Source organism: Caretta caretta, chromosome 6 (assembly GCF_965140235.1).
Source record: "Caretta caretta isolate rCarCar2 chromosome 6, rCarCar1.hap1, whole genome shotgun sequence".
In the NCBI taxonomy this organism is placed as follows: domain Eukaryota; kingdom Metazoa; phylum Chordata; order Testudines; family Cheloniidae; genus Caretta; species Caretta caretta.
In genome coordinates, this window is record NC_134211.1 from 24,172,466 (window position 1) to 24,196,433 (window position 23,968).

Sequence of the window (23,968 nt, forward strand, 5' to 3'; positions counted from 1 at the left end):
TTGCTGGCTGTGAAGGATTTTATTTATATTTTTCTCACATTTGGCCTCCATACTGCAGGAAAATCTAGCTCTAAAAGGCACTTTCCTGCTCAGAACTCAGGCAGCGCCTTGGGGAGGCCCGCGAGAGAGCGGAGGGCTTGTTGCCGAGGTGGAATCCAGCTGGCTTCACTTGAGCTGCCAACCTGATGCAGTCCTGTTAAAATTCTTGGGCTCCTCAGGTGTCTTGTGGTGGAGCAGGCTTGACTCTAACATGGTGGTGATCTTCATCATTGGTTTGGAAGCTAGCTCCTTCAGTTTCCGGGCATCAAAACGTGGTCTGTGGAGAAGGGGCAAGCGGCACCGGAATGAGAATCCCTCCTCTTTCCTTATCCCTTTTTCTTCCTCTTGATGCTTTCTCCTCTTGAGGGTTGTCATCTGATATAAAATGGCATCCCACATTTTGGTGGCCCTTGATTTAATCAGCTTGTTGTCTTGGCTGGCATTACCTTGAGAGCATTCTGCTTTACTTCCTGCTTCCTCCTGTTCAGCCTTGGCTGGCTCAGTTTCTGGGAATTGGGGCCCCTCAGGTTCCACTGTCAAGTGCTTCTTGAGGAGAGACCATCCGCTAAGCTTGTCTGTAAGAGGTCTGGCCTTCTCCACAGATGGTGGTGGAGGCTCAGCTTTGGGGGAAGGACTGGGAATGGTGGCTGTTGGCTGTGGTGGAATGACCAGCTCTTCCTTTGCTTCTGTGGAGAAAGCCCTGGTATTGTCAGCTGGCACTGTGGCTTCTTGCTTCTGAGCTGTATGGGGAGTCACTGGCCTTAGGCTTTCGCTGTGTGGCTCAGGGAGTTCAGGAACCCACTCTGTTCTGGACCTTGCTGTGTCACTTCCTGGGGTTTCTGATCTACTGAATTGGGGGTCTGGCATCAGAGGACTGAGGAAAGCAGTCCCAACAGGCTCTCTGGGAGTTGAAGACTTAAGGGTTTTGTAGAGGGGCTCTGCTGTCATGGTGGGAAGCATGGGGTCCTTTGATTTGGGAGTAGCAGCTCCAGCCTCATCAGCATTGAGAGTGACTGGTGCTGGCCCTGCAGGTGGCTCTGAGTGGCTTTTGCCAGTATGGGCTGCTGAAGGCTGCCTGTCCTCACTGCTGAGGGCTATAGAGGACTGGTCTGGTAAGGGGGTCTTCGCTCTGGGTGCCTGTACACTGTGGACACACGCATGCACTTTAGTGATGTGGGTAACCTCCACCGGGGCTTCTATGACAGGTGAGATGGAAACGGGAGGGTCAGGGAAAACGAATACACAATGTGCCTGTGGAGAGGGCAGCTGGGTGAGCGTGTCTGGTTTTGTCATCCCTTTTGGTTGCCATGGGGACTGCCTATGCACAGGGGATGCTACTGGAGAGACGGAGAGCTTGAGGTGTTCAGAGATTCTCCTCTGCTCAGTTACTTTGAGTGTGAACGGCTTGGCCTTTGGGAAGGGAGATGAGACATGGTGGATGACTGGCTTGATGGAGAACCGGGGAGGGAGGCGGATGGTGATGCGCATTGATGTTTCTGGGGTCTTCAGAGGGGATAAGCGCTCGCTGTGCTCTAGGTCTGGGCTGGCCTCGCTCACTGGGGAGAGGTTGGACCGGAACGATTTCGCTTGCTGTGAGGCTAGTGGTGTATTCTTCTTTGCAACTTTCTTCAAGAGTCTCTGGAGCCTAAGATTGTCCTTACCAGGTTTCGGTCGTATGGCAGGGGGTGGAATCTGTGGATGGAGGGATTCTGGCTCGTAAGGTGGTGTTACCGTGATCAGCATTTTAATCCCCTGAAATGAAACACACAAAGCTTAGAGCTGACATCAGCAACTGATCTGCTTAACCCTGTGCGTGCTGCTGCACTGTTCGCGCATGCCATGGGGCCACAAAGATGGGTCTGCTGGAGGCAGACCCCAAACATCTGTCTGTAGAATTTCTGAGTGCTGTCCCAGAGGTGTCTGGTCTGTTTCAGAAGCAAGGCTTTACCTGGGAGAGGGAGGAACATTGTACTGGAGCTTTTACCCTCGCCCTCTCAATACAACCAGTGTCTAATCGATATTTCTCCACATCACTCGCACACAACAAAAGGGTATGAGTGACCACCAGTTTAGGGCTATGGGTCAGGATTTGAGATGTTAATAGACTGTTAGAAGCAGGGGTGCTGGAACAATTTTTATGGTGGGGCTGCTGAGAGCCATTGAACCAAACTGTAAACCCCGTGTATGATGGAAACCATTTCAAGCTGGGAGTGCAGTACCACTCCTTGTTCCAAGACCTATGGTTAGAAGCTTGCTAAGCATCTATCCTCACGATGCCTGATGCTAGCAAGTCCCTTGCATTTTAGTGTTTGAGGCAGCATTTTCCTTCCTACTCCCACAACCCTAGCAATAAAAATTAGCTCTAATTTGGCCTTTAGGTCAGATGGTATTGCTTGTTCCTTCAGCTCTGCATCAAACAAGACCCCTTGCTCTGAGCTGTCTGAAATCCCAGTCTGAGCTCTGCAGCTGGAACCATGTCTACAAAAATTGTTTTTGAGTTTCCCCCTAGAGTACACTCAGGCACCGCCGGAATCGGGTGACTGGACAGCAAATGTGAAAAATCTGGACTGGGGGGGGGGGCAGTGTAATGGGAGTCTATATAAGAGAGACACCCAAAAATCGGGACTGTCCCTATAAAATCGGGACATCTGGTCACCCTACCCCAGAGGCTGGCAAATCCCTAAGCTGTGTGAGCCTCCACTGTCCCAGCTCTTCCCATTCTCACCCTGGGCTGCAACTTCTGTGACCCTGTCTAGAAACCAAAGAAGTTTTTCATGACCGATTCTATAGCTTCTTTGTGTAGAGATTACCAGTAGAGGTAGCCGCATGATCTGAGCAAAGACTGGGAAGTCTATGCAGGGCAGTAGCGTAGCTAGGTGGGGAGTGGGGCAGCAGCTGCTTTCCCACTGAGCAGAAGTGGTACCTTTTTTAATTTTTACTCACCCCGCAGCACGGGTCAGGCAGCGCTCCAGGGCTTCAGCGGTGGGTCCTTCACTCGCTCCGGTCTTCGGCGGCATTTTGGTGGCGAGGGGGTCCTTCAGTGCTGCCGAAGACCAGAGCGAGAAGGACCCCCTCGCCACCAAAATGCCGCCGAAGACCGGAGCGAGTGAAGGACCCGCCGCCGAAGACCCGGAGCGCTGCCTGACCTGCCGCTGGGTGAGTACAAGCGGGTCACGCCTTGTTTATCTCCACTCCCATTGCTGGGGTAGGGAGTGAGGGTGAGCACCTGGCTTATTCCATCCATCTCTCCCTGACAGACTTCAGCTCCCAAGTGTCACAGATTAAACTTTTTTCCTCCAGTTATTGCCAGCTTCACAGTTGCTGAGCTGGCTTGGCTAAGAAGTGAGGCACAAGTGAATGAATCTGTCAGCTCCCACTGCTGGATGGTGTCAAGTGTCCTGAAAGAAGGAATGAGCAGGAGGAGGCTGGGAGCATTCATAGGGGCTGTCAGGTGCTCTGCGCCTTTTTGGCAACTGCCAAGCTCATTCCAGCTTCTTTCTTGTTTTGTGGTAGGTAAAATTCTAGTTTTGGGCCATAGTTCTAACTCACCTGGTCCTGGCCTTTGAGGAAGGTAATGCAGTATGCTGCATCAGTGTTCTAGAGGTACAAGCCTTAGTTCACTTGTAAACTACTCTGAGCAAACCTTTTGATGGGTAGAACAGATGTTTCCACTTCAATGCACATGAGGCTTAAACAGCCTTTGGCTGCGTTTGCAATCTGTCTTTCAGCACTGGCTAACTACTCCTGCTGGGAGGCTGGCCTTTTGCTTGCTTGCTACAGAAATTCCTGGCAGGCGGAGTGGTGAAGAAAAGGGAGGGCTAAAGCAAACTGTAAAGTTACAGGTTTCAGAGTAACAGCCATGTTAGTCTGTATTCGCAAAAAGAAAAGGAGTACTTGTGGCACCTTAGAGACTAACCAATTTATTTGACCATGAGCTTTCGTGAGCTACAGCTCACTTCATCGGATGCATACTGTGGAAAGCGTAGAAGATCTTTTTACACACACAAAGCATGAAAAAAATACCTCCTCCCCACCCCACTCTCCTGCTGGTAATAGCTTATCTAAAGTGATCACTCTCCTTACAAACTTACAAGGAGAGTGATCACTTTAGATAAGCTATTACCAGTAGGAGGGTGGGGTGGGGGTGAGGTATTTTTTCATGCTTTGTGTGTGTAAAAAGATCTTCTACGCTTTCCACAGTATGCATCCGATGAAGTGAGCTGTAGCTCATGAAAGCTTATCCTCAAATTGGTTAGTCTCTAAGGTGCCACAAGTACTCCTTTTCTTTTTTCTAAAGTTAAAGGCTCTCTACTTCCCCACAGGTTCCAGTTGCCACCTTAATTCCAGCAAAATCTCAGCAGGAAATATTTTCACTGCACAGCTGGAGCTGTTCTCCAGGCTGTAAAGGGTGTGGTGGCTCATCGGCATAGGCAAAAGGCAATTGCTTTGTGTGTGTGCCCACACACAAAAGCCACATAGCATTTTGTGAGGAAGCCTTGAAGGGGACTTGTGTATGTTAGATGGCAACTGCTGGAAATTTGAAGCAGCTGATCACTTTTAAGCAAAGGCTAGAATTAGGCATAGCTCTATTCCAAGAGCAGCTCTTATGTGTGAAACTCATTTGACCAAAGAGGGCTAGAAATCCCTTCCCCATTGTTCTGTTTCACAGCATACACACACAACTTGAATAGAACAGATTCTCCTGCTGGAAGGTTGCACCAGAGCACTACTTTGTTAGAATTCAGAATGCAAAAGAACCCCAAAACCGAGATGGAGCTCCCTAAGGCAAAGAGGCACAACTTACCCCACCTTCCCGTAGACTGACTGGCTGCTGACTCTGCTGGAACACTTGGCTATGGAGCCCTGTAACCTGCAAGCAAGATCAGAGAAGCCTCCTCCCAGCTCCTAAAGTGATAGCTTGCAATTCCAACAGAGTCCTCATTACACCAAACCTACCACCCATCCCCAGGGTTGGGCGTCTGAAAGACCTCAAAACACCTGACTTAGGCTTTGCACGAGTGTCGCTACATTGCTGTTGTTACATGAGCGTAAGCTCCTCCTTGAGCTGTGCTGCACCAGCGTAAAGTGGATTTGCTCTGGTGCAGTTGGCTCTGGTAACTTACTAGCGCAAGGTGCAGTAGCGTACGCCCAACTTCGCGTCAGAGACCTGCGTCTGGCTACAGCTACGCGATGAGCTAGGGATGTGATTTTTCCCTTGTTTGGGTTCGCTTAAATGGCAGCGTAGCAGCAGGAGCACTGGGTAGCAGCACTGGCTGAATAGTGCTGTGTACAAATCTGCCTGAAACTTGTGGGGATGGGCTCAGCACATCTGTGTCCTTGCTGCTGCAACCTATGCCACCATGGCTGAGCATAAATAGCAGCGCAATCTAGCTTGCTTGTAGGTGTATGTGAGCAGGGGAATCCTAAGACTATATAAGAGGTTTGCACCCCTTTTGTATCCACGTTGTTACACCACTGCAAATGGCTTTTATGCAGGCATGGCCTCCTAGGCACCCTTCATTAAACGAGAGAGAGAGAGAGAGAGATCTTCTTATAGGTAGCAGTAGACAGACCTCTCGCTAGCTAAAATCGTGCCTGCTGTGCTAAAAACAGAGGCATTTCTTGCTGTTTAGACTGACTTGGGGCTCTTATGTTTCCTGGTGCCAGTCACTGAATCTGAAGCTATATAGCTTTGTTTGAACACAAGTATCACCACTCTCCAAAAGGGAACCAAAATGCCCCTTTAGCTTTTAATGGCTTGCGATGTGGAGGGGGCTAGGTACCAGCCTTTGCTTTGCGTAGCTGTACAAAACAAACTGATCTAAGCAAAAGGAGGCAGGTGGAAACGCCTCTCCCTCCCAATAGCATGACACCTCATGGTAGAGTTGACGACTTTCCCTATGCCCCAACCCCCGAAAGTGACGTCTAGGCCATAGGAATTGCTACACCGGATGCGAACAGTGCCTCATCTAGTCCTGTATCTGTCTAATGCTTGCAGCTGTTTCAGAGGAAGATGCCAAGTTCCCCGCAGCTGGGAGGTAATCAGTCCAGTGTGAAAATCTTACCCCCAATAGTTAGAAGCTGGCTTATTATATACTGAAGCATCTGGGTTCATCTCTTCCAATCCTCTTCTTTTTTTTAAAAAAAAAAGATCCTTGCTATTATAACTCTAAATATTCTTGTTCATCTATGTGAATGTCCAATTTTTTTTAATCCCACCAAATCCTTGGTCTCAGTGATGCCATGAGGCAATGGATTCCACAGATGGCTTCTGGCAGAGTGGGAGTGATACCTTTCATCGCTTTCAAATTTGCCGCCTTTCAGTTTCATAGTTTGTTTGTTTTTTTTTTTTTTTTTGTCGGGGTGGGGTACAACATGTATTTGTCATGAGATCTACCTTCTGTGTCTCCCCCTCAGAGTTCTGCATGCTTTCTGGAGAGCTCTCTCCTGGAGCAATCTGTCCTCTCAGTAGGAATTCCTCCCCTCACCCCTCCCAGTGTTGTGTATTGGAACAATAGCAGAGCAAAGAAAGATGCATTTCTTTGCTTGGTCTTATTGACTGCAGTGGACATTTAAAAGGGATTCATTATAAAATTGAGGGGGAATGAACTTCTCTAAGAACCCAAATAGCTTGTGAAGCTTCAGGAAAAGCAAGTGAATTGAGAGTAAGAATCCCATGGGATTCTTAGTGTTAAGTATGTTCTTTATGCTGATGCACAACCTGAAACCTGCCTGGTCTTTGGATCCCTCTTATGCTACTCTACTGTGCTTAGAGAGACGCTTTAATCAGACTTAGTCTCTAGTTTGACCTTTAAACAGGGGAAGTGTCCATGTGGAAGAGTTATTAACTTCAAGATGGAGAAGTAATTTGGGATGCTGGAGTGATGGCACAGAATCAGCTGTTCTGTGTGGAAGAATGAGCTAAGGGAACTTGATACCTATGTTGCTGCAGCTGGTCGCCAAGGGAAAGAAAGCTTTGCTTTCGTATTTTTCTTGGGCTCAGAGGGGAAGACTGGGGCAGCATCACCTCTAGCATCTAAACAATGACTCCTAGGGACGAGCTGACTGCATTGAAACGCATCTCTCTCTCTGCCAGGGTATCATGACCTGTTCAGGACCCTTGCTGCTGTGTCCTTTCTCCTGCCTGTTGCCAATCGCCTCGTGTCACAGTAACAGAGCAGCAGAATCCAGAGGCCTTGAGAGTGATTTGATGTCTTCTCAGACATTCTAGGCTCCCATTCTGGGTTGCAAGCAGCTCCTATACACAGGCTGAGCCACGGTATAGAGTCTGTAAACCCAGGAGGAACACTCAAAAAATACGGGTGTGTGGGGGGGAGCATCTTGGGCTGACTATCTGTAGCCCAGATTATCACTCTCACTAAGTTTGTCCTTTGTTCTGTTTTTCTTTTACAGCGGAGCTTGGTCCTGACTAGATGCAACCCTGTACTCAACGCTGATGCTTCCTCTGCTATAAGGGAGATCACTGAAGGATGTCTTTCTCCCAGTCCCTGGCAGGCAACTTCTCTCTGCTCCAGAACAGCCTGGCTGTATCCTCGAGTGGGAGCATCACCCCACGCTGCTTTTGTGTGGATGAAAGGAACATAATCAGCTGGCTATTGTTCCTCCCTTTAACTTTCTAAATGACTCTTTGCTGTTTTGTATTTGGCTCCTCTGGGCCCTTTTGTTTCCATGCTGGAGATGGGAGGCCATTACTTCGGCCCTCTCTAATCTCTTGAACACATGAAAAGAAGAATCTGCCAACTTGCCTAATCAAGCAGGGGGTAGAAGGCATCTCAATAACCATTGAGAAACCTCCAGCTACTAACTCTTTCGGGGTAGGAGGGATAAAGCTGAACAGAAAGATTAATGGGTATGGTGGGAATGCTCAACAGATGAGGTTGGTGGACTGATTCTTAGAACCACCTCTACTCTGGCCTCCATAATCCAGTGGAATCACAACTGTACTGGCAACCTAGACCATGTCATAGGTATCAAAGAACCACCATGTTCTTCTGTGAGTGGGGAAAACTTACCACCTGTTGTTGTTTTTTTTCCATCTCTTCACCTGTGCCTCTTCTGCTGTGAACTTTAATACGAGGTGGGGAAAACCTATGACTGACCCTCTCCAGGCCAGGTTAGTCTATGCCAGCTGAATACAAGATTCTAATCCAGACTTTTCGAATTCTACAGCTGTTTCCATACTGAGGTGGTCCCTTCACCTGTCCATCACAGTGCCAATCTCTTCCAGACCCTACTGTCCCATGTGAACAGTGGCAGCCCAGACTTTGGGTTTGAGCCCATGCAGTAGCTCTTACCTTTTGGTCTCTGCTGATGAGTCTGAGGGTTCCTTTTCTATTTGCTGCATACTCAAACCCACTGAGATAATCTTTTTAACATGAGCCCCAGTGGAGCTGTGTCAAGTATTCCTGTCAAAGTGCATCAGCAAACTTTGTCCTGTGCTCCTGTGTGTGGACTGTGTTGGTGCAGCTCGGAAACCAGCCATTTTCACCACTTTTCGCCCATTGGCGCTGCCTAGGTAGAAGGGTGTTCTGGGGAGGTAGGGGCTGCTTGTAGGGGTGGGGAGAGCCCTTGAAGATTAGTAAACCTCAGACCTCCACGGTAACCCGACAGGATTTGGTTTGCTCCCAGTCCCTGCAGACTAACTCTCCCGGGTCAATCTGTAAACTCCTTCATGTCCTCTAGCCCACAGTCTTTGGCACATCCCTGATCTTCTCTCATTAAAAATGTTTCTGTTCTTCCCCCTGCAACTTGCTTCTGTTATCCTCAGATAGGAATCCCTGTCTTATGGGGCCTCTCTCATCCCTCAATTTGCTTACTGCTTTAATTGATTCTGTCCTGGATTTACTTTTGTGTGTGTGAGCATTTAATAAAATGTCTGAGGAAGATATTGTAACAGTTGTGGCTCTGAGGGTTTCACTAATGGTCAAAATGGTCCGGTTCATACAATAAAGTTGTTTCCAATGTCTCTGCCCGTCCGGCTACAGCAACATGTTGGGGGAAGCAAAATTTCCCAGCTTCTCTGAAATGAAGAGAGCAGGAGCCCAGCAGATACTAGAGGGTTTAGGAAAAGATCCTGCCACTTAAGTTTTCTGTGGTAGGAGAATTTCTGACTTTCACTGGTAGTGGGGAATCGGGTGAGTAAAATGATCAGATCCTACTTAGGGAGTGGATAAAAGATGGTGGCTGTAGCATAGAGAATTGCTTTCTTAAAAACTAGACCTCTAGAAGGAGCAGAAAGCAAAGCCGGTTATCACAGTCCATAGAGATGGTCACGATCAGTTCTTTGGCTGAAATGCAAAAATTTTACACTGAATCTAATTTTGGAAAGTGTTGGGCACGCAGCTCTAAGTTAGTGAACCAGTGGCATCACTTCACAGGAAGCCAAAGCCGAACTGAAGGGACAGAATGAGGCTGATAAAGGTAAATGCCCTGGCTGTGGGTATTTGTCTTCAGATGGTTCTAAAGTTGCCAAACCAACTACAAAGGCCACTATGCCACAACTAATCAGCCTTAGCAGTCGTACTACCCTCTGCATGTACAGGCAGAAGCCATGCAGTGCTATCCTTGCCCATGCTATCCAATAATGGTTGGGGAAAGGCTAGTCTCCTATTCTATGGAGATACTGAAAACAGACAACATAATTGAAGTCTGAAACTAGAAGTCTTTCCAGCATTGTCTTAGCCAAAACTTTTTTTTAATCTGGAGAAGGCCTCTGCCCCAACACACCCTTATCCTTTTAATAAAGCTCAGAATTAAGATGCTGCTTTCATCAGAGCACTGAATTTATCTCTAGGAATCTCAAGCTGGCACCTTGCCCAACATTCAATTCTATTTTGGAGGGGTAGGGAAGAAGGGAGACCTCTCTTTATGTGCCAACACCCTGGCTTTCATAGCAAAACACTGAACAATATCTGTGTGACATGGGCTCTCTTTAGCAAGAGTTACTCTGTCTGGCATATTCACCTTCCCTCCCCCACACTTGGGCCCAGATTCACAAAGGTACTAACTCCCACTGGGATCATTGGAAGTTAGTGCCCAATTACGTCTGTGAATCTGGGCCGTGAAGTCTTGGGTCAAGTCACAACTGGTCTCAGTAGAAACAACGGTCATAGTCCAGGTGCTGACTTCAATGGAGGAATGAACAGATTTCGTAGCTGCTTCTGTAATCCCCACACCTTCTGGGGGTGGTGTTCTGTCCTACTTGTAACGCCAACAGACCGGAGTTGTCAGCAGGCATGATCAAACCAGGGACCTCTGGAGCTTAGTGCATCAGCCTCTACCGCATGAGCTAAAAGCCAAATGGCATTTAGCTCATGCAGTAGAGGCTCATGCACTAAGCTCCAGAGGCCCCAGGTTTGATCTTGCCAGCTGACGCCTGGGGTCTGTCAGCATTACAAGTGGGGCATTCTCTCTCAAGTGGTCTCAGTGCTACTAGATTGGACAGAACACCACACCCAGGAGGTGTGTGGGTTACGGCTTCCTCTAGAGCATTTCTGTCTCTAGTGATTGTGGGGGAGAGAGAAGACCCAGGAGAAATTGGGCCTGAATACTCTCCGGTTGCTTTCAGGAACTACCTGAAACTGGGAATTTTTTCCATACTTCATTTAACTTTCATACTCGCTAGAATTCCTTTCCCTGGGGCTGCAGTATGGACATGTAGCTAGCATTGGTAGTTGTGGAAGCCAGCTGCCAAGATCATTAAGTAGGCAAAGGACTTGAAGGCAGATGGGGCCTTTAATGTTCTATGAGATCCTGATGTGAAACTCAGCGAGGCCCAGGAAGCTGCCTAAGGCTGCCAGACCTGTTCAGTAGCGAGTGAATGGAAGCAGAGTGGGAGATGTGGTACTGTTAGCATCATAGCAAAGAATGCCCCGACACTTTCTGCACTCTCCTCCTCACATCTCATCCCTGCACACAGCACCCGTTCCCACAAAGAAAATCCTGACGAGAAGCAGGCCCATTGGGCACATTCTGTCTGGCTGTAATTTCAAGAGTGCTTGGATAGGGGCCAGAACAGCTCCTCTTCTGAGTTGTTGGCCCATTTTCACTGCTTTAGGTATAGAGTCTGCTACCCTTACTCATGTTGTCTAGTACCATGGGCGGTGACTGGTCCCCACTGATGTCTATTAGAGTAAGGGTGACTGAATGGGCCCTTCTGTCACATTTACCTCTGTTTCAGAAAATGAAACTGCTCCCCATCTATCTAGATGTTAATATAGCATCCGATGAAGTGGGCTGTAGCTCACGAAAGCTTATGCTCAAATAAATTGGTTAGTCGCTAAGGTGCCACAAGTCCTCCTTTTCTTTTTGCGAATATATCCTTTGTCACTGTAGCAGCTGAGACCCTCCCAGACATTAATGAATTTATCCTCTTGACCCCTGTGATATAGCAAAGTAGTATCCCCTTTTCATAAAGGGGGAACTGAGGCACAGATTAACCGATTTGCTTGAAGTCATGCAGGCAATCTGTGCCAGAACTGAGAGCTGAATTGAGATGGCTCGGGCCTTAGTCCAGCGCCTTAACTGCAAGACCGTCCTCCCTTCTCTTGTGTTGCTTTAACAATTCCAAGCAACATTCCCCTAGAATGCTGTCAGGCAAGGCCTGAATCAAACCCTAGGTTCTGAATGCCACACCTTGAATTTGAGCTGTCCAGATCTGAACTCTGGACTGAGCCAGTGGTTGTAATGAAAAGAATAGGGATCACTTCTTTTACTAAAACTAGTCCACTTCAGTGCCACTTTCTCGAAACAAATCGACGCACAACATCTGACACTTTTGGTGAGCAATGCTAAAATAACTAACACTGAAACATGTTTTAGTTTCAGCTTTCACAGCCGTGTATAAAATGACAGACTAAAAAGCTGATGAAAATAATTTGAGAAAATCCTCAAGTATTCACTATTTCCAGGGCTTGCTCTGTTTAAAGGTTGAAGGCTGGATTTGAACTAGCTTCTGTTTCTAGCTATAAAATAATTGTAGGTGCAGATTTGTGATTGCACTTATGCATGCCCTCAATTTACATAGTGAAGAGTCTGATTGAAAGCCCCTTGAAACGAACAGACTCCCACTGTCTTCAATGGGCTTTGGATCAGGCCATTAGTGAACAGCCAGAAACAGGGGAATTAGGTAGATTTCTAAGTTAAATTAATTGTGGTGGTTTTTATTTTCTTTTTAAATTGCACTTGTACCTTGTCCCCTCTGGAAATGGAAGCTGGTGTCTGAAAATTTGGTCTGAATGTCAGGTTTTCCTCCTTGGAAATATTAGTGGAACTCCCACAGATATTGAAATAGTACTGGACAAGTGTTTTGAACGCTCTCAGTGCAAGTATACTGACATATCATCCTCTTTTGTTGGGTCTAAGAATCGAAGTACCACTGGAATAAACTTTTTTCCCCTAGCTGTATAAAGAGTGGGCCTGATGTTGGCCAAAAATATATATAATAAAGAATTCATAGAATTTAAGGCTAGAAGAGACCACTGTCATCTAGTCTGACCACGTGGATTATATAGGGTCTAGAATTTCACCCAGCGAATCTTGCCTTGAGTTCACTAATGGTTGTATGAATAGTTGTGCGGTGTTTGAGCTAGAGCATATCTTTCAGGAAGACATCCAGTCTTTGTTTAAAAACTCCAACTGATGGAAGATTTGCAATGCTAAACAGTTTAAACTTTATTTTCTTTACATAACAGGGTAAAAGACAGAGGGAAAACTTGTCACTCCAATCCAGGTCTCTGGCATGCATGCATGAGTGGTTACAGATTACACAAGAATGAAAACAACTCTTCATCCCACAGTGTAATCAGATGTTTTATGAAGCTTGTAAAAACCTTGGGTAATTCTAGTTGATGTTCATCTTCTTAATGTTGCAGAACTCTGCACTGCCAGGTTTTGTCCAGAAGTAGCAGTAATGAAGTCTGTCTCTGTGTTATTTCTGGTTTTAATAAAACCAGCAACTATTAAGCGTCAAGTCCAAGATTTAAGAGAGTTATGGCATTGACTTCAATGGGAACCGGATTAGGCCCAGTTTGAATAAAGCATCCCTTGCAAGTTTCAAGTCTGATTTCTACACCAAAGAAGTTTGGATAAGCTTCAGACAAGTATGTGACCTTTCCATTCCAAACTGAAACATCAAGATTGCTGGAAGTTTGCCAGTCACTCAGCACTGGCTGGAATGTGAGAATACCCCTGAATGGCTATTCCACTGCTGATCCTTCAACTTTTGATCCTCATCTCTGGTTTACATAGGATGATGTTTTAGAAATTGGATCTAGCATTCTTCCTGTAGGTTGCTTGGAATTCATGCTTAACACTGGGTTGTAGTGATCAATTTGTAGATGCACAGATCCAGATCTTCAGCTGATATAAATCAGCATAGCTTCATTGAAGTAAATAGACCTATGCTGAGGATCTGGCTCATGGATTTTAAGGCTACAAAGATCTTATATGACTACCTGCATAACACAGGCCATAGAGTTTCACCCTGTGATTCCTGCATTGAATCAAATGACTTATGGTTGAACTTAAAGAGTACATCTTTTGGAAAGACATCCAGCTTTGATGTAAAGACGCCAAGTGTTAGAGAATTTACCACATCCAATGGTTAACTACCTTAATTATTAAAAATGTATGTCATCGTATTTCCATTTTGAATTTCAACTTGACTTCAATTTCCAGTTGGTGGATCTTGTAACACCTTTATCTGCTATATTAAAAAGCCCTCTAATATCAGAGATCTTCTCCCAGTGTGGGAACTCAGAGACTGTGATCAAATTTCTTTTTAATAGTGTCTTATATAAGATCGGAGATTCTGGGTCAGACCAGTGGTCCATCTAGCCTAGTGTCCTGTCTTCTGACAGTGTCCAATGCCTGGTTCTTCAGAGGGAATGAACAGAACAAGCAATCATTGAATGATCTTTCCTCTGTCATCCATTCCCAGCTTCTGGTAGTCAGAGCCTAGGGACACCCAGAACGTGGGGTTGCATCCCTGACCATCTTGGCTAATAGCTATTGATGGATGTATCCTCCATGAATTTATCTAATTCTTTTTGGACCCCGTTATAGTTTTGGCCTTCACAACATCCCTTGGCAATGAATTTCACAGGTTGACCATGTGTTGTATGAAGTACTTCCTTTTGTTTGTTTTAAATCTGCTGCCTATTAATTTCACTGGGTGGCCCCTGGTTCTTGTGTTATGTGAAGGAGTAAGTAACACTCACTTTCTTCACACCATTCATGACCTCTATCATATTCTTCCCCCCCTCCGCCCCTTAGTCGTCTCTTTTCCAAACTGAAAAGTCCCAGTCTTTTAAATCTCTCCTCAGAGGGAAGCTGTTCCACACCCTTAACAATTTTTGTTGTTCTTCTCTGTACTTTTTTCCAATTCTAATGTATCTTTTTTGAGATGGGATGACCAGAATTGCACGCAGCATTCAAGGTGTAGGCATACCATGGATTAATATAGAGTTGAATCATGATATTTAGGGTCTTATCTATCCCTTTCCTAATGGTTCCTAACGTTCTGTTCGTGTTTTTGACTGTGGCTGCACATTGAGCAGACGTTTGCAGAGAACTCTCCAGGATGACTCCAAGATCTTTCTTGAGCGGGAACAGCTAATTTAGACCCCATCGTTTTTTATATATAGTTGTGATTATTTTTTCTAATGTACATTACTTTGCATTTATCACCATTTAATTTCATCTGCCATTTTTTTGTCCACTCACTGAGCTTTGTGAGATCCCTTTGTAATTCTTCACAGTCTGCTTCGGCTTTAACTATTTTGAGTAATTTTGTATTTACTTTACTTTACTCTTTACCCCTTTTTCCAGATGATTTATGAATATGTTGAACAACACTGGTCCCAGTACACATCCATAGGGTACACCATTATTTACCTCTCTCCATTCTGAAAACTGACAATTTATTCTTACCCTTTGTTTCCTGTCTTTTAACCAGTTATTGATCCATGAGTGGACTTTCCCTCTTATCTCATGACTGCTTACTTTCAGAAAGCCTTTGAAAAGGTCCTTGAGCAAAGTCCAAATCTACTGGATCACCTTTGTCCACAGGTTTGTTGACCCCATCAGTGAATTCTAATAGATTGGTAAGGCATGATTTCCCTTTACAAAAGCCGTTTTGACTCTTCCTCAACAAATTGTGTTCATCTATGTGTCTGATAAGTCTGTTCTTTACTGCCTACAATGGCATGTAGCCAAACTGCGACAAATAGCAGCAAATATCTTCAATGGCCAGTGATGGGTCGCTAGATGGGAAAGGCTCTGAGTGACTACAGTGAATTCTTTCCCAGGTGTCTGGCTGGTGGGTCTTGCTCACATGTTCAGGGTCTAACTGACTGGCATATTTGGGATCAGGAGGGAATTTTCTCTCAGATCAGATTGGCAGAGATCCTGGGATTTTTTTTTTTTTTTGCTTTCCTCTGCAGCATGGGGCCCACCTGGGTCACTTGCAGCTTTAAACTAGTGTAAATGGTGGATTCTCTGTAACTTGAAGTCTTTAAATCATGATTTGAGGACTTCAGTAGCTCAGCCAGAGGTTAGGGGTCTATTTCAGGAGTGGGTGGGTGAGGTTCTATGGCCTGCAATGTGCAGGAGAACAGACTAGATCAGTGGTTTTCAAACTGCGGGTTGTGACCCAGTACTGGATCGTGGAAAGTAAGGCACTGGGTCGCGGCAGCTCTGGTCAGCACTACTGACCGGGCCATTAAAAGTCCCATTGGCAGTGCTGCCCGACTAAGGCAGGCTAGTTCCTACCTGTTCTGACACTGCGCTGCGCCCCAGAAGCGGCCAGCAGCACGTCCGGCTCCTAGGTGGGGGCGCCATGGGGCTCTGTGCACTGCCCCTGCCCCAAGCACAGGCTCCGCACTCCCCTTGGCTGGTAGCTGGGGGGGGGGATGTGCCTGCGGGCACTGCTTGCGTGCCTCTGCCTAGGAGCTGGACCTGCTGCTGGCCGCTTCTGGGGTGCAGCGTGGTCTGCGGTGCCAGGATAGGCAGGAAGCCTGCCTTAGTATCCCTGCTGCACCGCTGACTGGGAGCTGCCCAAGGTAACCCCATGCCCCAAACCCCTGCCCCAGCCCTGAGCCCCCCCAAACCTCTCATCTCCAGCCCCATCCCAGAGCCTGCAACCCCAGCCCAGAGCCTGCAACCCCCTCCCGCACCCCAACCGCCTGTCCCAGCTCAGAACCCCCTCCCACACCCTGAACCCCTCATTCCTGGCCCCACCCTGCAGCACTCACCCCCGCACTCCAACCCTCTGCCCCAGCCCTGAGCTCCTCCCACACCCTAAACCCCTCATCCGCAGCTCTCTTGGGTCACAGGCATCAAAATTGTCTTCAACTGTGTTGCCAAAAAAAAGTTTAAAAACCACTGGACTAGATGATCATGATGATCCCTTCTGGCCTTAAAATCTGTGAGTCTATACTTTTAACCAATTTGCCCCATCCTGAAGTTAGACCTACTGGCCTGTAATTGCTAAGATCACCTCTCGACCTTTTAAAAAAAAATAAACTAAATAGATTGAGCTTCTTAAATCACTTATTGCAAGGTGCTTTCCAGGCCATGAATCAGTCTTGTAGTTCTTCTCTGAACCCTTACCAGTTTTTCAAGATCCTTTCAACATCCAAACACTCTTGTTTCAAGATTGTAGGCGGCTGAGTGATAATTTTTCTTTGGGCCTTCATAGTTTGAGATGGCAGGTAAGTTACTAAAACATTGTATGGAAAGGGAACCGGTGACGACTTGATATTTATAGTACCAAATGAACCCAGGAGATTAGTGCTTCTAAATAAAACATCCTCTTTGACAGATGGAAAGTTTCATTGGCTAAATGTAGCATGAAGACCTATATCAGGTAACACCATCACATGTCACTAGACTTTTGCTTAGCAAGATTTGGCATCTAAGCTATTGTAGATTTGAAAGGCTGGTAATGGAGACATGGTGCCAGGATTCTGAATATTCTGGGATGGTCATGCTAGATGGGGAAGTCAATGTGGGGCTTTGTAAGTTCACCTTTCAGAGCTGCTACTCTTCTCAGCGATCACGATCACAATCACAGAACGTTTCTTAGCTGCACGCTTGAATCTGTGCGCTGGTTACCCCTGTACCTGGAAAATGTGAGCTTGAATCTTGGCACTAGTGTATTGACATATATATGGAATCTACTGTCCAGAGAGGCTGGAAGCTTGAATCTGACTATACTGGCATGTGGATATTGCATTTCAAACAGAGGGGCATGTGTCCTGGTTCTATGCTATGTTGATTCTCCCACAGAGGCTACAAATCCTGCCCTGTCACTAATATGCTGGCATCTCTCCTGCTTCACTCCTGGCATTTGCTGATGAACATGGCATTCAGTATGTGGAGGAAAAGGCTTGTGGCCATAGCAGAGACATAAGAAGGCAAATAGTGAGACCTAGACACAATCACAGTGGTAAGTGTCAAAACAACTGTTGGTGACTGAAAAAAGTGAAATACCAGGGCAAAGGTCAGTCATTTCAAATAAAATGTGGTTAGAGAACCTCTCTGCTACCTATATCAACTCAACCCTAGGCTCACCAGGAGGGCAGCAACATCATCAACACAAGACACCTTCTCTCCACTCTTGGATAAAAACCTCACGATGCTGCTCACAAATAACCTCCCTGTCTTGTGCTTGCACTAACCATGTGAGTTGTCCAAAGTTTGTTGAGTTAATCTTTGCTGTTCATCTTGTGCTCTGGTGACCAATGGATGGTATTGTCCATTAGTCAGCAGAGAGTTCCTTTCAATCTCCCGTTCTCATGCCATGATCCATCCGCTGTTGCTTTTGGCTTTTCCATAGTCTGCAAGATGCCTTTCGCCTTGGTTTGCTCTCTTACACCTACGCTTCTCCACAGAACCCTTTCTCCATACCCCAAAGTCCAAGTCAGAGCTTCCACACTAGCTTCTTGGAGAACACTGTGCTTTTGTGACAGGCGCCTTGATTGGCAGCACACAAGTATCAAAGCAGACATCAGGTTAAACAGATGAATGAAAAATGATTTTCAATAGTGAATGAAACGTGGCAGAAGTGATTTTTCTAAGGTCCCCAAAGTAGCTTCAGAGTTCATTCAAACTTACTCTCTCCTGTTTGGTTACAGAGCTGGTGGAAGATGCTGGGATGACAGAATTCCTCTGCTTATCCAGCATGACCACCAGCAATCCGAGCTTCCTCATTTGCTCCTTCTAAGCATTAAGGTACCTCAAATTGGACTAACAGGGACCACTTCTAGGAGCAAGGGGATAGTTCATTTTCCATGTTCATTCAATCTGTGGCCTCTCTTCTGAGACTGACAGCCAAGGTAGCAATGGGGACGGTGGTGGCTTTGATGGGTGGACACATGTTCACTAGGTATTGCATTGAGATCATCAACTCATTTCATGAAAGTCACTAAAAAACCTTCAGGTGCTGGCCTCTCCTGTCCTGGTTCTAAAGGTGAAAGGCTCCGTATTCTATTACCAGTCCTGTATCCATCCAGTCCCCTTATTTATTTTGGTGCATGCAAAAGATGCATCTAAAAATGAAATACAACTGAGAATGTTAACAAAGTAACCAGCCACAATGGGCCAGCACTTCAGGTTGTGTATGTCATCATAGCTCCATTGACTTTTACAGAGCGAGACTGATTTTCACCAGTTGAGGATCTAGCCCTTTGTTTTCTCCTGCTTGATTTATAATCAGTGTAGATGATCAGCGTCCTTTGGTTAATGAACTTCTTGCTTTCTGTCTTTGCTGTGACATTTCGATAGCTAAACTTTCCCCGCCGAAGGAGGTGAAGCCCTGAAGCTGTACAAAAATCCCTGCTTCCAGGATTTCACATAACTCCCCTAAATTACTAGGGCAGGTGCTATTACATCTGGCAACCAGGAGCTGTGGGAATGGCAGGGAGCTGGTAGTAGCTCTAGATTCTCACGGTGCATCTACCCAGCGCCATCCGTACTGGGGCAACTCTGTCTTACACCAACTGACCATGTTCCCTGGGGGATGATAGGCCAATTGGGGATTGACAGAGCAGAGCAGAGCACACCCTGGCTATGCTGTAGGCCCCCTATACAGAGGTGGAGGTAAACTCCTATAGGAGTTGGATATGCTAGCTGTTTACTAACTGAGAGCTCCCCCTATGCTGGGGGACTTCTCAGCTGGATGGCCCTGGCTGCTTTCCTGCACCTGTGTGTCATGAAAGCACACAAAGAGGCTGGAGAACAGTAGACAATCTGTCCCTGAATGTTTCTACAGGCCTGATGGGTGATACCTGTGCTCCATGTAATCTGAAGAGCAAGGATTGTGAAATGTAAGGGAAATAGATCTCTCTCTATATCAGTGATGTCCTCTTCCCAGCATTTAGATAAGAATTCAGAAACACTGGACTCTCTCTGTAAGATGAATGATTAACTTCAATAGGTCAGCCAATAGAGGGAACACATGGAAAGGTCTGATTCCAACTCCTACACACAGCAAGCATGTGATGCAGTATATTCCTTATGAATACCCCTGACTAACCACTCTTGGCACAGTTCCCTATTGAAAGGAGATGCAATGGTTGCTTAAGTTTATTCTATGGGTATTTTCTTACAGTCTCTCTCTATATATCCCAGGCACCGGTTCCTAATAAAAGGTGAAAATTGGTATCGGGTATCCTGCTCTGGAAGAAAAGTTTGTGTCATATAAAAATACAGCAAACCCTCTCCGTAAGATTTGAGATAAGCAGCAAAATGTCCTTTATCTAGGTTGTTTGTGACTCAGACATACACACATGAGATATAAGTGAGCTGTAGCTCACGAAAGCTCATGCTCAAATTAAATTGGTTAGTCTCTAAGGTGCCACAAGTACTCCTTTTCTTTTTGCAGATACAGACTAACCCAGCTGCTACTCTGACACCTACATTTGTTTTCCTTAATGTCATCTTATAGACCGATAGAAGCGATGTGGTTTAACAAGCCACGTAGCTTGACACAACCTCACTTAACTAAGTCCCATAGATCTTAGACCCCAATGTAAGACTGGACATGAATGATCCTATTCCAGTGTTTGGGGCATTAATTCATTAGAAACTATGGGCCAGTTTGCTGCCAGTAGCTTATTATTCATGTTGGTGATGGTGTACAGAGGACAAGATGATGTTCTTCACGCAGTTCATGGATGATGCAAAGAATAGAGAGATGGGTGCAATGACCAAAGATGATGCGTGTAAGAAAGAGTGGCTAGAACAAAAAGATCTTATAGAGAGCAGGCAATACAGAAAGCAGAGAGATGGTCAGTGGGGAAAATCTCATAGGTGATGTATGAAACAGATGCATGGAATCGAGAGATGAAACAAGAAATACACGCCTTGTACGTGATAACATATGGAGCAGATGGATGAACCATGAAACAAATAGTCTAGATCAGGGGTGGGCAAACTATGGCCCGCAGGCCACATGCGGCCCGCGAGACCATCCTGCCTGGCCCTTGAGCTCCTGGTTAGGGAGGCTCGCCCCCGGCCCCTCCCGTGCTGTCCCTCCTCCCATGCAGCCTCAGTTTGCTGCGCTGCCAGAGTTCTGGCCCCCTGCTCCTGCCGGGCAGCACAGCAGCATGGCTGGCTCTGCCTGGGTGGTGGGGCTGCGAGCTCCTGCTGCTCTGAGCCTGGGGGAGGGTTGGATAAGGGTCAGGGAGTCCCAGGGGGCAGTCAGGGGACGGGGCGGTTGGATGGGGCGGAGGTTCCAGGGGGGCAGTCAGGGGATGGGGAACAACAGGGGGGGTTGGATGGGCATGGGAGTCCCGGGGGGCTTGTCAGGGGGCAGGGGTGTGGATAGGGGTGGGGGCAGTCAGGGGACAAGGAGCGGGGGGGGGGTTAGATGGGTCGGAGGTTCTGAGGGGGGTGGGAGGGGGAGGGGAGGGAAGGGGGCGGGGGCCAGGCTGTTTGGGGAGGCACAGCCTTCCCTACCTGGCCCTCCATGCAGTTTCGCAACCCGATGTGGCCCTCGGGCCAAAAAGTTTGCCCACCCCGGTCTAGATATATATGGTTATTATTATGAAGGAGGACTGAAGCATGAGCCAGAGATGATATGCAAAGAGAAGACAGAGAATGCATACCAACTACAGATGAGGCATGAGCTAGAGATATGATACAGTCATGGTCCAGATGATCATGGAACAAATTGAGAATGTACAAATCAGCTAACTTCTCTTTCAGAGAGACGATGCATGGTGCCAATTGATTATGTATGAGGAAACGTATATCATGCTAGGAACAGAAAGATAATGCATAGATTAGGATATGTTATGCATAGCACGATATGTATACATGAGCGACTCAGAGACGTGATTCATGAGGTAAGGAGGTAATGCACAGAATGTATAGGCAATATGGGGAGCAGCTAGATGACTCATTGAGCAGATGGGCCATGAATGAGAATTATGGAACATATGAATGATGCAAAAAGCACACTGATATTGTATGGAGGAGCTACACATTGCTTGAGACTTATGGACAGCGCCAAGAACAGCTGTGTGGATAAAGTGATCAGAGGGGTGTTGGGAGAAAGCATATTGATAAGATGTTTCACAGAGCAGATGGACCACATCGGACCTGATCCTCCACCTGTGGAGTCAATGGGAGTTTTACTATTGATTTTCAATGAGACTCGGATCAGAGCCATAGGGAACAGATCCAGTAGACGATGCACGGAGTAGATACTACAGATATTCAAAATGAAGCATGAGCTGAGATTGGATGAATGGAGCATACAGGTGAGTCAAGAAGCAAAGAGATGATGCAAAGAGATGACGGGATCAACAGTCCACCAAAAAAATCTGTGTCTGTCGAGGGGGAAGGGGAAGGCGCAGTAGGAATGCCTGGTTCCTGCCACTAGACCGGAAATGACTTGGCCTCAACCCCTGTCTGGACATTTCCCCTTAAGTGGGACTTGGTAGGGCAATTCAGGCCCTCCCTCTCCACTGGGCCACAGCCCAGGGTCCTGTGGGAAGTAACACCAGCAGGGAGTCCTCCCTGCAGGGAGTCTAAGTCTGCCACCATGGACTACTTCCTATCTATGTGCTCCTTCAGTCTGGGGTGTGGCCCTTTACAGTCCAAACACACAATAGTTTCACAAAAACTGTCCAAAGGTGGCTGGAGAAAGCAATGCCTGGAGAAAACACTGCCTTACACGTTCTGGTAATCCCCTCTCAGGCTCTCTGGTCCCCCCTCTTTGCCTGACTTCCCGGAGAAGTATTTGTCTCTCCTACAGACTGTCCCACCACCCTTTGCCTGGGCTTCTGAGCTCCTTTTAACCCCCTCCTCCAGCCAGAGCACGTGCAGCGGGCCCAGGCCGGAGCTACCTGGGCCTAGTATTGCCTTTTAACTCCTTTGGGCCCGGGGTGGGGTTTGCATACCCCACGACAACCTACATTAAAATGTTTGCCTTTGGCATGGCAGTCAAAACAATCTTGGTTATTCAGGTGACTCTAAGATGAATTGAAAGGCCCTTGCTTCCTTGCAGGTCACGCATGGACAGCCGGACGAAGGCTTCCCATTTTTTCAAGATGCTCAGTTTGTTTCCATGGAAGGACTTCAAACAAATGGGCCAGATCCTCAGCTGATGGAGGCAATGGAGCTGCTCAGATTCATACCAGCCAAGGCAGGGGCCCAATAGATTTCCAGATTATTTCTCTCTTTTCACTTGGTTTTTTTTTTTTTTTTTTTTTCCGTGAATTTTCCTTCTCTGCTTCCAAATAAGGGACTGGGTCAACTGACTGGAGACAGACACCGTGCAAGCAGGCACTGTACAGTTTTGTCCTGTTCACAGTTCTACCAATGCACCTCAGTCCTTGAGCCCTCTACTGCAGAGTAGGACAAAATGCCATGCCAGCACTAAAGGCAGACTATAATAGGCAAGCAGTTAGTCAAGTGCGACTAGCACATATGCTCCCGTCGACATTGCCAAACATGGTACACCGTTCATATAGAAGAAGGGGAGACGAAAATGTGGTATTCCCTTACATTATATCCATGTGCCACTATTCGATCAAAGGCAGTATTTCCTGGAGAAATGCCAGCCATTCGGTTGCCTAGGGGCAATGATCTAGCCAAATGTGGCAAAAATGCTTAATGATGCTGAAAATGCCACAGAACTGTGTGTGTTCATTGCATTAGTGCTTTCAGTGGCACTGAGAGGAAAAAACCCAACATTACATGTCCTAATAACTGTACTCCTTTGCTAGGGATTCCCCCATCTCACCTGTGTGGGGTTTCCAACCCAATCCATACATGAGTCAGACTCCTTCTTCCCCTGTGTGAATTACAGAATAATTATAGCACTGGGGACAGATGTGAGCCCTTTCCACTTTTTAGCAAGAGCTCCCTCCTCTCCAGCAAACCCTCAAGAATCTTGTTTCAATATATTTTGGGGGGAGAAAGAGGGGTGGGGAAAAACCAGCCTACATCTAAAGAATGAAAAGCTCAAAACACAATTTTTGCTTTTGTACGTTACCTGGTGAGTGCTGAGTGATGGTTAGAGGCTGCAGCTTGTTGCTCCCAGCTCCGTGTGCTTAAAAACCCGTCTGAACATCCTTGGTTTGGACTCTTCCCTTCCTACAAATGGCAGGGAGAGGGGGAAGGAATTGATCCATGATGCATGCCAAAAATAAAAACAGCCCCACAGCTCCTGACCTAAACGTTTGCTCTTACCGGCTGACAGCAAAGAGGGCTGCTAAAGCTGTCAGCCCCACTGGAGGGCATGGTCTATATTGCTGGGGTCCCCTGCCAACAGGAGGTGGAGACGGGGGAGGGGGTGTGTGAGTGAGGTGAAGCCTGAAGGCTTAAAGAAATGGAAACTGTCACAAGGGTTGTATTAGGCACTGCAAACCTCTACTGGCAAATTAATGCAACTGCA

At 46.8% G+C, this 23,968-nt stretch overlaps 2 protein-coding genes across 6 annotated transcripts in view; one reads left to right on the top strand and one right to left on the bottom strand.

The window, feature by feature from the left end:
• Window positions 1–8,953, top strand: part of LSP1 (lymphocyte specific protein 1) — an 84,298-nt gene extending 75,345 nt beyond the window's left edge. For all 5 annotated transcript variants that reach the window (XM_048854222.2, XM_048854225.2, XM_075129323.1 and 2 more), the window contains one exon: window positions 7,453–8,953. The gene's annotated coding sequence lies outside the window, so the exon portion shown is untranslated. The remainder of the gene's footprint in view (window positions 1–7,452) is intronic.
• On the bottom strand, window positions 1–23,874 carry PRR33 (proline rich 33). Its single transcript, XM_048854221.2, has 2 exons — window positions 23,567–23,874; window positions 1–1,791 (listed from the first exon to the last, which is right to left on the bottom strand). The coding sequence occupies exon 2, from the start codon at window positions 1,780–1,782 to the stop codon at window positions 166–168; it is 1,617 nt and encodes a 538-aa protein (XP_048710178.2). The 5' UTR covers window positions 1,783–1,791; window positions 23,567–23,874; the 3' UTR covers window positions 1–165.
• Between the last annotated feature and the right edge of the window lie 94 nt (window positions 23,875–23,968).

Coding starts and splice junctions, on each gene's coding strand:
- PRR33 (XM_048854221.2), bottom strand. CDS start 1,782: ATGCTGATCACGGTAACACCACCTTACGAGCCAGAATCCCTCCATCCA.